This window comes from Schistocerca nitens, chromosome 3 (assembly GCF_023898315.1).
Source record: "Schistocerca nitens isolate TAMUIC-IGC-003100 chromosome 3, iqSchNite1.1, whole genome shotgun sequence".
Taxonomy (NCBI): Eukaryota; Metazoa; Arthropoda; class Insecta; order Orthoptera; family Acrididae; genus Schistocerca; species Schistocerca nitens.
In genome coordinates, this window is record NC_064616.1 from 728947157 (window position 1) to 728964090 (window position 16934).

The following is a 16934-nucleotide window of genomic DNA, read 5'->3' on the forward strand; positions in this document are numbered from 1 at the left end:
CTTTTGGATAGTGTCTGTCATTTCAACATCCTTCCATGATAGATATGATGTGTCATATCTCACAATTTACATACATTTTGTGATGATATGTTGCTTGTTTCAATTCTAAATGCATTACTAAACTAGTAAAACTACATGAATAAATTTGGTTTGTTGCTGGATGTGAAATGAATTCATCATTAATGTGTAGTATCTCATAAGGGTATTATAGATGCACTCCTGCTATCTTTAAAGCCTAGTATATAAGAGGAACAGTTGATAGACTGAGGCAGTTCATGAAATATTATGTCAGTTTTCCTATATCTGGACAGTACAGTCTACTGATCCAATTTTATACAAGAAAATGCTTTTATAATAATGGGCTGAGCTCATGTCATCCAGTACCCAGTGGTATGATCTAACTTTCTGAAACCATTCTTCTTCTTCTTCTTCTGCACTTTAGAAATCAGATAGCTGTCTTTCCCTTTTTCAAGCTTTAGTCCAGCTTCCCTTTGGTCTTGCCAGACTTCTCCGTCTATTGATTTTATAATACCACTTATTTACAGGTCAGTCATCTTATAGTCTTGCCAAATGTTATTTTTTTTTTAAATTACTAAAAATACCTTAATAGCGAGTCTTATCAGCAACTACTACTGTAAATCATTTGTTCATCCAATTTTTGGAAAGGAAAATCTCTGAAATTATTGTAGGAAATAATATGCATATTAAAATGGGCCTACAATATACCGTAGATGAGTAATCATTATCCTCCAATATTATTAGTGTATATATATGGTGGTTATAATTAAACTTTCACTATTTGAGAGATCCCCCATCAAGAATGAGTAAATGTAGGACAATGAAACTTTGTGGAAACATTTGTAAGGACATATAGAAGAGAAATAATGAATAAGCTATTGAAAGAAACACATTTTAATTTCCATGTGAGAGGGTAAGTTTTGTGTCTGCATCATTTTGTGTATTATCAAACTAGCAAAACTATATGAATAAATCTGGCTTCTTGTTGAAAATGAATTACATGTGGCACTAATGTAACATGTTGCATGAGCTCATTCCAGATGCTCTCCTGCTGTATAAATAAATTGTAAATACTGTACAATTTTGAAAGTACAACACAAAGTAAAATGTAGAAATAATTAAAAAAAAAGCGAATTTAGAATGTGTGTTGGTTTCTCCAGATAAAACTGGTTTTACTTGTATACAGCTAACAGTCAATAATTTGTGTTTGATGTAGGATTCTGGAAATCAGCAGGAAGGAGGGGGGACTGGCCTGGGTGAGCTGTCACAGCAGGATCTCTCAGGACTGGTAGGAGAATTTGAGGAGGAGGTAGATGATGATCTGTTCAAGCAATTGGGAGACACAACATTTGAGTTGGATACATTCTTCCCCGACTTTGTTGACAAGGTAATGTAATTAGCACTGTACTTTATCTGGATGTACCATTACATGTCTACATGTGTAAAGCATTGTTGGCATAGCAGACTAAAGCCATGAAATGTATAAACATAATAGTGTGTATTTACTTGTTTCTCTTTGATATTTCATATTTGATAAATCTTTTCCAAACTAATTACTTTAACATGATATGTTGGCTATGTCATTCTCAGTCTATGCCTGAAGGAACAGTGTATGCAGAAATATGCAACAGCATTAATATAATTTACATGAGTATAAATTAGTCTCAACTTTTGATATAAGTTAGCACTCAAATGGTATTCAGTTGCCTTTCAGCATATTTCCCGTATTCTTTGTAACAGAAATACACATGAAAAATTTTTGGAAGGTGATTGTCATCAGCTGATAAGTAATGTATAAAATGCATATTTGAACCGTCAGTTGCTCTGTATACATTTAGTATTTGTATGTTTGCTTGTAAAGTCTTGTCATATATTTACATTCATGTCATGTGCTATACATTTTAAGTAATGACTGGTGCGATATGGTGATGTAAACCATTTTAACTCTTATCTATGAAGATAGTCCAGGACTGAAACCAGTAGACATTTGGATCCAAAATAAAAGCATCTGATGGTTCAAATATGCATTTTACACACATGAAAGAATCATGCTCTATGTCTAACAAGAGGTTAATGGTGCAGGGGTTTTGCATTATTGTGAACAAAAGTAGTTAACAATGTTTGCATTATACCCTCACCATGTTGCACCTTGAGGGATGCCTGTTTAATTACTACACCAGCAATGGATACTACACTCTCATTTGCATGCAGCTGCTAGTATATCAAACAAGTACAGAAAAATTTCCTGGCTGATAAAAATTATGAATTGAATTGGGAATCGAACTTAGACTCTCACTGGAATGCTAGTCCAACAAAATGTGACCAAGAGCTTGTAAGGAGTTTGGAAAGTAGGGGTAGGTACTGATAGTTTGAAGTTGTGATGTGAGCTGCCTGGCATGCCTTGCTAGCTCATTCAGTAAACAGAACTTTTTAAGCTGCCAGAAAGTTTCATAACAACAAACATTCTTGTGCAAAGAGAAAAATCTATATACTCACAATAAGAGCTCAGATACAGCTCAAAGAAAACTATCAGATATCAAGTAAATATCTCTTGCAAAATCTTGAGAAACACTTCCTTTATAATGGAAATGGAAATGTCATGTGGCTAGGGCCATAGGACAATATTTCACACTAAAATCAGTGGTAGCTTTTACCTCTACAGTCATGAATGATTCATTTGCCTGGTGCAAGTCTTTCGAGTTGACACCACTTTGGCGACTTGCGTGTCAATGGGGATGAAAGGATGATGATAAGGACAACACAACACCCAGTCCGTGAGTGGAGAAAATCTCCGACCCAGCCAGGAATCAAACCCGGGCCATTAAGCATGACATTCCGTGATGCTGACCACTCAGCTACCAGGGGCTCCTCTGTAATGAAGTTCAGAATAACCTACACACTTTTTATTTTGCTACTGTGGGAATTATTAATTACTTCTTGTATAGAGTAGCACACACTATTATTTCCTATTGCATTCTTCATAATTTAGAGTGGAAGAGTTCTCAGTGTGGGCCACAATGTGAATTACCCTCTCTCATGGACTTTAAAGTGGTACCTAGAGGAGAGCTGGTGATGCAGGAATATGCTTAGTATGACAATATGTATAAGTGTGTACTAATAAAAATATAAAATTAATATACTTCTGTAAAAGAGGAAAATAGGCTTTAGTGTCCTGCTGATAGATGATTATTAAAGATAGACCAGAAGTTCAAACTAGGGAAGGATGGAAAAGAAAATTTGTCATGGTCTCCAAAATTACCATTCCAGTATTTGTCTTAAACAGTTTAGGGAAATCTGAGAAAAACTAAATGTGGCTGACTCAATGGGGATTTGAACTACTGTCCATCTGAATATAAGTCCATTGTCTTACTTCTGCACAACATTGATCTCTTAGATCTTTTATAGAAACAATATTAGGATGACATATGGTGTGAACACAGGAATTATAAGGTATGATTTTTAATCTCAGAGAGAAATAAGTTTTATAATTTGTCAAATCAAGGATAAATTTTGACTAAGTTTATAAAAAAAAATGCCTTGTAAAGGAAATATAGTTTGAGGTAAAAATTTAATAATATCTTTTTAGATACAAACTCTATCATTTCAAACATATACAGGCTGTATGATAATTAATGACAAAAACTGACATGGATGAAAGCATATGACAGTAGAAGCAAAACATTTCCAGTAGACATGGGACTGCAAATGAATCATTCATGACTGTAGAGGTAAAAGCTACCACTGATTTTAGTGTGAAATATTGTCGTACTTAGCAAAAATGTATATGAAATGTAAACATATGAATTAAGTTTCCATCTTATGGAGCTCTAATTTTACCCACGGCCTACCTTAATAAGAAATACAATACTGCCTCAGCATATTACATGTCACAATTTGCTGTACATTCATCCCTGTTAAAGGAAATGTTCCATGTGCCATCCTCACATTTAGATGCAATACTGCATTTGTCTCTGTGGTGAGCAACAGATTCTTCAAATACCCCAGATTGTCTTGCACATATTTCCAAAACTGTAGAAATCACTGCTGCAGTTCTTCAATCACATCAAATGGAAGTGCCGAGATGATCTGACAAAGTAAAATCCAGAGGATTCAGGTCAAGTGATCTTGGAAGCTAATGCATAGACCCTGCTCGACCAATCCATCTAGGACCATATTGATGCATTAGATGTTGCCTTACAAAAGGATCAAAATTGGTCAGTGCCCTGTCATGCATCTACCACATTCCCCAAACATGGGCGAAGGGTGATATTTGAGCCCAGTTAGATGTACCTTAAATGAAAAGTTTACGTTTCAAATACATTTGTACTTAATAGTTCAATATTTAATTCTGGAGTCAATAGCAGCTGGTAATAACACACTTGCAGTTATCTTGCAAACAGTTCATTTGCAGATCCATTTTACTCAATATTTTTGATTCCATTATAATACACTTTCACCAGTCCCAGTTTCACTATTAATTATTGTTATCCTGTATCTTGAATCATAGTAGTCCTTCCTTCCTCTCCAGTGCCGTTTATCCAGGCAGTGGTGTATCAGGGCTGATATGATATTTTTCCAGTTTTTACAGAGAACCAATTGTACCTATATATAGGCTATTTTTATGATGGGGTCACCATTCCCAAAGGTATTTTAATTCTACTACCAGCCCCCTTCCATAGTATAAAAGTTTAACTTAATCTTTTAAATTCAGAGGACATTCTATACTGCAATTCTCTTTCAATTTCACCACACATATGCTACAATAACAAGGGTTTGTGTATGTATGTTTAACATTGATATTAATATGTGCTGTATGTATACTTCTGAACATAAAATGCTCTCCATTTCTATTTTCTGCACATTCTTTCCATTGTATGAGTGTGTGTTTATAATTATAAAGAGAAAATCTGTGTTTCTTTTCATACAAATTTATGTTTAACCTTTTGTGTTTTTTTGAGAATATTTTATACTCACTTTTGTTCTGTTATCTTACAGATCTATGAAATTTTGAACACTTTCAACCATGACTGTATTATTATTCATATTTCCATTCTCATTAACCATGTATGAAATGGAATGGTAACTTCTCTATTTATGTTTCCATCTCTCCTTATAAGCACACACTGCTTGAAAGAGTTAGGGGAGATTGACTTTGAACATCTGCCATACTCCACTGAGCAATAATTGAAGACTGTTACCAAATTATACCTTTATTTTTCACAAATTAAATACACAACAAAGCATCATCATGCTCTTGATTGTTTACGTAAAAAGAACTGACATGTTTATGCACAATGGGCACTTATCACTGGCCATCGCATTACTTCAATGTCTATGCTTCATAAAACATCCCTGCTGATGCCTGCCACATAGTATTAGAAGGAATTCAGGGCCACCACAGTGTGTAGCAGCCACAACATGGTTTAACAGTATCTGTTCAATGTACTGGCTGGCAGTAAGGTGATCATGGGCAATGACAAATTCATATGGCTGTTAACACTGAAGCCTCCCCACAACATCAAAGAACCTCAGAAATGTCTCAGTTTTCGTGGCAACATTTGGCAGTCATTACTCACCACAGATCTCTGCGTGCACACACACACACACACACACACACACACACACACACACACACACACACACACACACACACAGATATTTGAGCGTATCTGGACTCGTCTGTGAATAACTCGTTTGGTCAGTGACAAAGTTGTAAATGGCAGAACTGAAGGCAAGTTGCAAGATTTTGTCATTTGAAGCAGGGTACTTGAACAGGACGTCTCAGTCATAAGGTCCTTTCTCGGAACCTGTCCATTACAATCTCATCAGACACATGGCTCGAGTGGCCCTTCTGACATTGTCTTGCAGTGTTCTGGCTTTATCCATATAATTCTGCAGTGCAGAGAGGCCAGATGTGGTGCTACAAGGTGTCAGTGATATTGTCAAACTTGCCTTATGTACTGACCTGTCTCCCTGTAGCATATCAACAACCTATGGAGAGGCATTGGCATCTGCAGCAGCATGACTGAAAGTCCATCCTTTGTAGATGAAACAAACTGAACTTGCAACTTGAACTGCATTAAGATGTTGCCTTGCATGTGATTGGTTGAATTCAACATTCAAAAATGAAAACTGCCATCTTTGTATCTCATTAGGGAACACTTGGACGCCAGTACTCACTTTCTTCAGTGGGGTCACCTGACACTGTAATGCATAACACAGTCAGAAGATGGTGAATGATTTTAATTGTTGCCTACATTGATAGCAAAGATCTCAAGCCATGCAATAAGACCATAGGTACTGCCTGTAACAAAGTAGATTTAACATACTGGATGTTCATACACTTGTTCCCCTAATTCTGTTGAACAGGGTGGTAGTGATCAGATCTTTACTCAAGAATTCATAGTCCCTTTTAATGATACTCTAACCAGTAAAATAAGAGTAATTTTAATGTAATTAAAATCTCATTTGTCCAGCTGTGGACTTTTATTGATTTTGTAAATATTATGATAGTCTCTTATGTCACATTTAGACACCCCTGTACCAACTGCCTCATGGTGTGTGGTGTGTGATAGGCATTTCATAATAATGTACCTGTAACATCCTACAGCGTTTGGACAGAAATACGGAGACACCACAAGAAATGCATGCTTGAACATAAATGCAGGTGCTAGCCAAGCCTGTAGATTGTGAATGTTGTATTTGTCCATGAACAGCACCTGTGCAATGGCCTCAATTCATTCCAAGTGTCAGTCAGGGTTAGAACAGTATTCTGTGTAGTTGTGAGTATTTTATGTCAGAGCTACGTGAATTTGAACATGGGTAACTTGTTGGTGCTTGTACAGTGGGTGCTTCTGTAACCAATGGAGCTCAAGTGTTTTGTGTTTCAAAAGGCAATTTATACCATGTATAGGGAAAGCAGAAAAATATCAGCTCCTAATTCAGGATGTGGACAAAAGTGTGTGTTGAATGATTGTGACAGATGGTCAATAAGATGACTGTCACAAAAAAAGAACACAACAGCTGAAAAAGTCACAGCAGAACTGAACATCATATTTGCAAACCCTGTCAGTACCATAACAACTGTAAGGGTGCTCCAGATGTTGGGAATTACAGGGCACGCTGGAATTCTAAAATCATACATCAGTAATATAAATGCATGTAACAGGAAAACGTGATGCTGAAGCCATGAAACATGGAGTATGGAACAATGGAAGAAGGCCATTTGGTCAGATGAGTCTTTTTGTAATCCTGTTTCCAACTTCTGGCCAAGTGTACGTCCCAAGAGTGAAACCAGTTGTGTGTTTGGTGGTGATTTGGGCTGCCATATCATGGTATTCCATGGGCCCCACAGTTACTCCACTATGTTGGATTACTGCCAAGGATTATGTGACATTTTTGGATGATCGGATCTATCCTATGTACAGTGTTTGTTCCCCAGTGGTGATGCTGTGTTCCAAGATGACAGGACTGGCTTTGTGGGCATGAAGATGAATTGTCCCATCTCCCTTTGCCACCATAGTCACCAGATCTCAATATTATTGTAGCTTTGTGGTCTACTTTAGAGAGAAGTGTGCACAATCATTATCCACCTCAACGATTGTTACCTGAACTTGCTACTATTTTGCAGCTGGAATGGTAAAGATTCCCTTGAAAATTGATATTTATCCATTCAGAGATGACTGGAAACTTACTTGAATGCCAACAGTTTTTCTACATCGTATTAAGCATCATAACATGTTGTGGTTTTGGTGTTTATGTATTTTTGTCCACCCCGCTATCTAGTATGGGTCCCAGATTGCCAAAGAGTACTCGACAATTGTCAGGTCAGGGTTATGCAAGTAACCTGTTTCATTGGTGATTATTGCTTCATTCAAACTCAGCCAGAATTCCCTATAATTAATTTTGTTTGCTCCATTTTATATTGTTCTAGATGCATTCTCCTTTGTTCTGACTGTTCCCAGAGATTGGTTACCAATCATGTAATGAACCAAAAACTGGTCCATCTTTCTCTTTTCACATATTAAATTACTTTTTTTTTTTCTCCAAGTGTCAATAATACTCGTTCCTTCCTGCAGTTTTTAATTATTTTCTGTCACTGAAGCTTTCCTACGCACAATAGCATCATCCATGAACAGCCACATGGAACTTCTGATATTGTCCACCATGGTGTTTACCAATATTTTGAAGACTAATGATACTATAATAATCTCTTGGGGTACATCTAAATCTACTTTCATAACTGAAAATTTCTCCTCCTTAAGAATGATGTCCATATTTCTACAGGCCAGTAACTCCTCAGTTTAATCAGAAAGCTGGTTCAATATCATGTAAGGTCATTTTATCCACCAGAGCATATCAAACTTGAAATGCATCTATGTTGTGTATGTTCGTGTTTTATATGTGTTTTTTTTTTTTCTTCAAGGAATATTTATTCCTAACTTATAATTTTCTAGAGTCTTTGAATCTTTCATATCTGCCTTCCTTAATGCCATTACTAACATACATTCCAAGTGCTGCTATCATATTTTTTTAACAATTTCATCGTGGATGGAAAAAGTTATAATTAACACAGGATTACATTATTTCTTGAACAAAGCACTGTTAATTTTGATCTATCTGCACAAGGAAAATATATTTTTGTAGTATACTTGCAGGCACTGATTACTGCATAAAATTTCTCACCGAATGCTTGATACTTCTACAATATTATTGTGACTTACATTCAGTGTTACACTTTTCTGGTATATTTAAGATATGTTATGAATTTCATCTATATTTCTGCCTTTTTTCACACATATATTATTTAGGTGATTTATCTGTTCTTTGGTTCATGTTTATATCACAGGGACTCAGAATTCTAAGATATACATTTTATACATTAATGTAGTTTATTACTTGTTATTTTGAGTCATGTGCTTAAAGCCTGTATCTGGAATTATGTGTGTGTATATGTCAAACACGTAACACATTATGTAAAGACTTTCACTATAAATTTAATTATTGTCAATATCTTACTCAATTTTAAAATCTTAGTTCACTAGTGCTCATTTTACAGCCATTCATGTCTTATTTAAATTATGCTATTTTATCTTTTGTAGGAAGAAAACAACAACAACGTGTCCCCGGGTTCTGCAGAACCAGTCAATTCTAGTAACGCAAACAAAAGTGCAGTTGCGCGTAAGATGAACATTATTGCTGCAAACCCACTGCTTGCAGGTTTGTTTACATTCAGACCAGTTGACTGTTTGTTCACACAACAGAAGATCATTGTACAAGCATTGATGTGAAGCATTATGTGACTTAACCTTGGACTTAAAGCTAGAGCATAAACAAATTTAATTTTGCAATGGCATGAAAGTCATTAACATTTTGTAAATATAACTATAAAAATTATTAATTCAAGGCCAAATTTGCAGTTTGCTTCATACCACATTTTCATTATAAATTAGTTTACATAAACTAATAATCAGTTCTGAATTAACACTTAAACTGTATCTTGCATTAAGAAATGAAATTCTATACATTATGACACCTGTGTGAGTACAGACCACTGTCTTCACTATTGATCATAGTAGAAGGTGGGAATGCAGTCACATATATTAGTAACAATAAATAAAATAGCTGCAGGCTGCAGTTATGGTGTTAAAAGCTTTATTGCATGTTTGGTTCCGAGACTTCACTCCTCATCCTCAGATGTATCTGTGCACACAGTAAAAACTGTTTTTTTTAAGAATACATGCATCAATGCATATACAACATAATATACATCTCTTGTAGAGTAACACTGTAAGCTAATCACTCTACCTGTCCTAAGGTTAAGTTACAGGTCTTCATGACACACGCCAATACTAGTTGAATTATATTTACTGTATTTCAATGTTTGTGTCATTAAACATTGTAAAAAAAAATGGTATGACACCGACAACAGCCTTTATACTGACCATTAGTAAATATTAATTGAAGAAGTACACTGGGGTTTAACTATGTATCCTCAAAGGTTATACGTTTGAAAAGTGAATATATTTAATATTCTCCCGTGGGAATATGTCGAGAATGTAGTAGTTCCTATATTCACAACCACTATCTTTTCTGACCCAAAGCGCCATTATATCCTGGAAACTGAGTGATAACATTGTGGAATTACATTAACATTTAAAGACAGAAAATACTGTTGAATTAGTGTTGGCATTGGCTATTAATAATTATATTTCCCATATATTAGGATGTAGCACAGATCTCAAACCCAACTTTAAGACAGGTAGAATGGTTAGCATACAAGAAATGTACATTATGTTGCATATCTACTGACATACATAGCGTTTAAAAAAAGATTTTTAAAAAAAATATGTGCTCAGGTACATATGAAAATGAGACATGAAGTTTCAAAACTGATCATGCAGTTAAGCTTATAACACTGTAACTCAGCCTGAGGCTATTTTATTTATTGCTATAGATTGCACAGAAAAGGCCTTCTTGTCAAACAAAACTACAGGATTACTACTAGCTGATCTTTTAGGCAAATTCTTTCTTCAGAGTGTTGGTTCCAGAAGGGACGTGTGATAGGGATATTGTAGAGGCTCTATTCAGTGAGTAATGATTTATTATCAAATAAATATTTTCCTTCTATCTTGTATTTTCCGTTCATTTAAATTGCATGATTCACAACTCTTAACCTTTGAAACTTTCTGCCATACCACACTCACCCACAAGGCTTATAGATGTGTAAGCATGCATGGTAATTTTACACAAGTTACCAGTGTAAGAAAAAGAGCATTTAACTGTACTCAGTTTATAACTTTTATATTTATGCTTTATATGAATCAACAGAAGGCACACCTGTTCATGAATATGAAGGTAGACATAACCATAGCTGTAAGGTTGTGAAGCCAAGGAAATTTAGGCTAAAGAAAGTCCTAACAGGAATCTAGTAGTTCTAACTGTAATTTATTTTCCACATTGTGCATGTCAACAGAAAATGGTAGTGGAAACACATTAAAAATTTCTTCTAACTTGTGGAAGTAAACTTTAATGAGTGGGAAATATTGTTTAATATTTTTGCTTGCTTTCTATATTTTGTGTTAACTACCATGTATTACAAAACTGTTGAGCAGCTGAAGATTTTAACCTCTTTGATGAAAGTACCTGAAAGCAGAATTCTAATTGCTGCTTTGTCTGTACCCTCATCATCAAATGTCTTTCACTGTAAACCTGGATTGTTAATACACTCCTTTTCAAAGGCTAAAATGTCGTTTTCCTGTCCTGTATCTTTCATTGTAGCTTAAAATGGCAATGAGGCAGTATTAGAAAGGATCCTTTTTTCATCTACTAAAAAACAAAATGAAGAAAATTAGCATAAGAAACACAGCTTTCTCAGTAACATTACTAGCCATTTCTTTAATTTGATACTCACTTGACCAAAAGACACACATGGTCCCTTTTTTTTCTCTGGGCACTGAGGCCTGTTTGCTGCTCAACCCTTCCTCTGTGTGATGAGCAACAATCTATCTGAATTCACGTTATCAATATATATGTTGAGTACTCATCCAGAAAATATAAATAAATTGTTGTAGCAAAAATATTGATGAAAGCAAAGATAAATCTTACTTTCTTTAGTCCCACCTTATGAGTACTGGTACTTAAATCCATCAGCAAAGCTTTCTTTGATTTCTCTCTTTGCTTACTAGGCATCGATTATCGTTCCCCTGTGAGGTACTATAATCTCGTGGTTACAGTTGCACCAAAATGAAACTCTCAAAAGAGTAAAAGAAAAACTACTTGAAACATTTTGAACTGCTTGTGGTGTCAATGCACTGTTACCAAGGGATGTCTATGAGATAGGGCACTCTGAATTACCAGTGAGATGAACATATTGATTTTCAGGCTTTTTCAATCTGATAAAACAGATTCAGGAAATTATGCAAAAAGAAAGTTGAGAAATTATGAAGTTTACCTCAAGTCAACATGTCATTAACAGGTAATACATGTCTATCTGAAACTTAACATGTCTTCTTTATGGTAAATAGCAATCTGTCTTTTCCTACATTTTTGTGAATACCATAGAGGAACCCACAGCTGACATGAAAATTAAGTTTCTTGTTTTCTCCTAAAATACTATGCATAAAACCAATCAATCAGGTTTTGTGCAAGAGCTGCATACCTGCATTCAAACTGCACATTACCATTTCAAGTGAAAAAAAGACAGAGTTTCTTGTGCAGTCAGTGGCCACGAAAGCCTCAACAATTTTGTAGTCAGTGAACACTACAACACATTCATATACAATGATGCCACTGATAAGTATCACTGGATCACTATTTCTGCAGCTTTGTCTCTGACCTGAAGAACATCAAGGCAAATTAGAGCAAAAATTTTAAAAAAATGAATGTTTGCTTGCAAAAACCTTGTAATCTACATAGCAAAATCTGTAGAACATGGGAAAGAGTAATTTTTGATGTCACATCTCAAACGCCTTCTTATCACTTGCACAAAATAACTCAGTGCTTTTGTTGGACTCTTGGACTGGACATAATGACACTTCTGTCTTTAGGAGGAAGACAAAAAGACTACTAATATAATTCAGATTCCATCTGGAACTAATTGTGTGATTCAACCTCTTGATAAAACAATTTTGCAAGTGTGTAAAGCATTTTTCAGAAAATTGTTGGACAATATAATTTCTGATAGCTCTATGTCACTTCAGGTTTATCAGTGGAAGAGTATTGTAGAACTTCAGTCATTTATGCATTGTCAGTTTGCATCAGCACATTTTACAAATTTTATCATGTCTGCCTGGTACACAGCACAATATGCAGAACAACTTCCATGACCATCTCTTACTCCATTCCAGTTCTGTATAAATAAAACTAGTAATTTCTGTGGAGTGCCTGAATGCATTAATATTTTGTCAAGTGTGCCTGATGTAAGGAAAATGCTTATTTTCATTTTTCTGAGAATTACAGGGAATAAACAAGGAACTGTTTCATTGTTAGCAAAATGTACATTATTCAAAAATTATCATAAGGACTGTGCTACAGGAATTGTTATAAAATACTTAATGTCAACAAATTATCTGTAATGTAACATCATACACTGCCTTGATTTTCTTTTCTCGGCTAGTCCCTTGTGTAAGAAATCTGCAAGAGTTTAGCTGTTGATATTAACTGAAAGTTATTCAAAAAAATTAATGATGTGAGACATGTTAATTAGGGTTTAAGTGCTTAAAATACATGGGTGTACACATTGCACTTTGCACTGTGTGGCACTGTGTCCTCATGTAATAGCTGTGTCTGCTTATTTGCTCATTACGCACTAGGCAAGAAGGGCTGTACAAACCCCCATTACAAGTAATTCTTCATGTGGCAAAAATGTGAAGCTTTAACTTTTTTTTCAAACACTTGCAATCCACCTTAGCAGCTAAAATTTTGACAGTGCATTTCTTTTGGTGCATTCTTCCTGTGTGGAAAATTTCAGCGTACCCTTGATATGTCAGATTGGACCATTCTCTCTTATGTTGAATAATGTGACTAACTATGCATCATGTTCTGACATTCTGTTTACCACCATATAGGCTTGTGTCTCTATAACTTCTGCTTGTTCAGATTATCTATATCTAGATTATCTGTTGTTGTTGTGGTCTTCAGTCCTGAGACTGGTTTGATGCAGCTCTCCATGCTACTCTACCCTGTGCAAGCTTCTTCATCTCCCAGTACCTACTGCAACCTACATCCTTCTGAATCTGCTTAGTGTATGCATCTCTTGGTCTCCCCCTACGATTTTTACCCTCCACACTGCCCTCCAATACTAAATTGGTGATCCCTTGATGCCTCAGAACATGTCCTACCAACCGATCCCTTCTTCTGGTCAAGTTGTGCCACAAACTCCTCTTCTCCCCAATCCTATTCAGTACCTCCTCATTAGTTATGTGATCTATCCATCTAATCTTCAGCATTCTTCTGTAGCACCACATTTCGAAAGCTTCTATTCTCTTCTTGTCCAAACTATTTATCGTCCATGTTTCACTTCCATACATGGCTACACTCCATACAAATACTTTCAGAAAAGACTTCCTGACACTTAAATCTATACTCGATGTTAACAAATTTCTCTTCTTCAGAAACGCTTTCCTTGCCATTGCCGGTCTACATTTTATATCCTCTCTACTTTGACCATCATCAGTTATTTTGCTCCCCAAATAGCAAAACTCCTTTACTACTTTAAGTGTCTCATTTCCTAATCTAATACCCTCAACATCACCCAACTTAATTCGACTACATTCCATTATCCTTGTTTTGCTTTTGTTGATGTTCATCTTATATCCTCCCTTCAAGACACCATCCATTCCGTTCAACTGCTCTTCCAAGTCCTTTGCTGTCTCTGACAGAATTACAATGTCATCGGCGAACCTCAAAGTTTTTATTTCTTCTCCATGGATTTTAATACCTACTCCGAAATTTTTCTTTTGTTTCCTTTACTGCTTGCTCAATATACAGATTGAATGACATCGGGGAGAGGCTACAACCCTGTCTTACTCCCTTCCCAACCACTGCTTGCCTTTCATGTCCCTCGACTCTTATAACTGCCATCTGGTTTCTGTACAAATTGTAAATAGCCTTTCGCTCCCTGTATTTTACCCCTGCCACCTTTAGAATTTGAAAGAGAGTATTCCAGTTAACATTGTCAAAAGCTTTCTCTAAGTCTACAAATGCTAGAAACGTAGGTTTGCCTTTCCTTAATCTTTCTTCTAAGATAAGTCGTAAGGTCAGTATTGCCTCACGTGTTCCAACATTTCTACGGAATCCAAACTGATCTTCCCCGAGGTCGGCTTCTACTAGTTTTTCCATTCGTCTGTAAAGAATTCGTGTTAGTATTTTGCAGCTGTGGCTTATTAAACTGATTGTTCTGTAATTCTCACATCTGTCAACACCTGATTTCTTTGGGATTGGAATTATTATATTCTTCTTGAAGTCTGAGGGTATTTCGCCTGTTTCATACATCTTGCTCACCAGATGGTAGAGTTTTGTCAGGACTGGCTCTCCCAAGGCCGTCAGTAGTTCCAATGGAATGTTGTCTACTCCGGGGGCCTTGTTTCGACTCAGGTCTTTCAGTGCTCTGTCAAACTCTTCACGCAGTATCGTATCTCCCATTTCATCTTCATCTACATCCTCTTCCATTTCCATAATATTGTCCTCAAGTACATCACCCTTGTATAGACCCTCTATATACTCCTTCCACCTTCCACCTTTCTGCTTTCCCTTCTTTGCTTAGAACTGGGTTTCCATCTGAGCTCATGATGTTCATACAAGTGGTTCTCTTATCTCCAAAGGTCTCTTTAATTTTCCTGTAGGCAGTATCTATCTTACCCCTAGTGAGATAAGCCTCTACATCCTCACATTTGTCCTCTAGCCATCCCTGCTTAGCCATTTTGCACTTCCTGTCGATCTCATTTTTGAGACGTTTGTATTCCTTTTTGCCTGCTTCATTTACTGCATTTTTATATTTTCTCCTTTCATCAATTAAATTCAATATTTCTTCTGTTACCCAAGGATTTCTACTAGCCCTTGTCTTTTTACCTACTTGATCCTCTGCTGCCTTCACTACTTCATCCCTCAAAGCTACCCATTCTTCTTCTACTGTATTTCTTTACCCCATTCCTGTCAATTGTTCCCTTATGCTCTCCCTGAAACTTTGTACAACCTCTGGTTCTTTCAGTTTATCCAGGTCCCATCTCCTTAAATTCCCACCTTTTTGCAGTTTCTTCAGTTTTAATCTACAGGTCATAACCAATAGATTGTGGTCAGAGTCCACATCTGCCCCTGGAAATGTCTTACAATTTAAAACCTGGTTCCTAAATCTCTGTCTTACCATTATATAATCTATCTGATACCTTTTAGTATCTCCAGGGTTCTTCCATGTGTACAACCTTCTATCATGATTCTTAAACCAAGTGTTAGCTATGATTAAGTTGTGCTCTGTGCAAAATTCTACCAGGCGGCTTCCTCTTTCATTTCTTAGCCCCAATCCATATTCACCTACTACGTTTCCTTCTCTCCCTTTTCCTACACTCGAATTCCAGTCACCCATGACTATTAAATTTTCGTCTCCCTTCACTATCTGAATAATTTCTTTTATTTCATCATACATTTCTTCAATTTCTTCGTAATCTGCAGAGCTAGTTGGCATATAAACTTGTACTACTGTAGTAGGTGTGGGCTTCGTATCTATCTTAGCCACAATAATGCGTTCACTAAGCTGTTTGTAGTAGCTTACCCGCATTCCTATTTTCCTGTTCATTATTAAACCTACTCCTGCATTACCCCTATTTGACTTTGTGTTTATAACCCTGTAGTCACCTGACCAGAAGTCTTGTTCCTCCTGCCACCGAACTTCACTAATTCCCACTATATCTAACTTTAACCTATCCATTTCCCTTTTCAAATTTTCTAACCTACCTGCCCGATTAAGGGACCTGACATTCCACGCACCGATCCTTTTTCCTGATAACGACATCCTCTTGAGTAGTCCCTGCCCGGAGATCCGAATGGGGGACTATTTTACCTCCGGAATATTTTACCCAAGAGGATGCCATCATCATTTAATCATACAGTAAAGCTGCATGCCCTCGGGAAAAATTACGGCCGTAGTTTCCCCTTGCTTTCAGCCGTTCGCAGTACCAGCACAGCAAGGCCGTTTTGGTTATTGTTACAAGGCCAGATCAGTCAATCATCCAGACTGTTGCCCTTGCAACTACTGTAAAGGCTGCTGCCCCTCTTCAGGAACCACACGTTTGTCTGGCCTCTCAACAGATACCCCTCCGTTGTGGTTGTACCTACAGTATGGCTATCTGTATCGCTGAGGCACGCAAGCCTCCCCACCAACGGCAAGGTCCATGGTTCATGGGGGGGGGGGTATAGATTAT

At 36.5% G+C, this 16934-nt stretch overlaps 1 protein-coding gene across 5 annotated transcripts in view; it reads left to right on the forward strand.

Moving 5' to 3' along the window:
* The window catches only part of LOC126248704 (ecdysone-induced protein 74EF-like), a 737945-nt gene that overhangs the window by 282846 nt on the left and 438165 nt on the right, over positions 1–16934 (forward strand). For all 5 annotated transcript variants that reach the window (XM_049949991.1, XM_049949993.1, XM_049949990.1 and 2 more), the window contains 2 exons: positions 1235–1405; positions 9120–9237. In XM_049949991.1, the coding sequence (XP_049805948.1) occupies positions 1235–1405; positions 9120–9237 (289 nt within the window). The remainder of the gene's footprint in view (positions 1–1234; positions 1406–9119; positions 9238–16934) is intronic.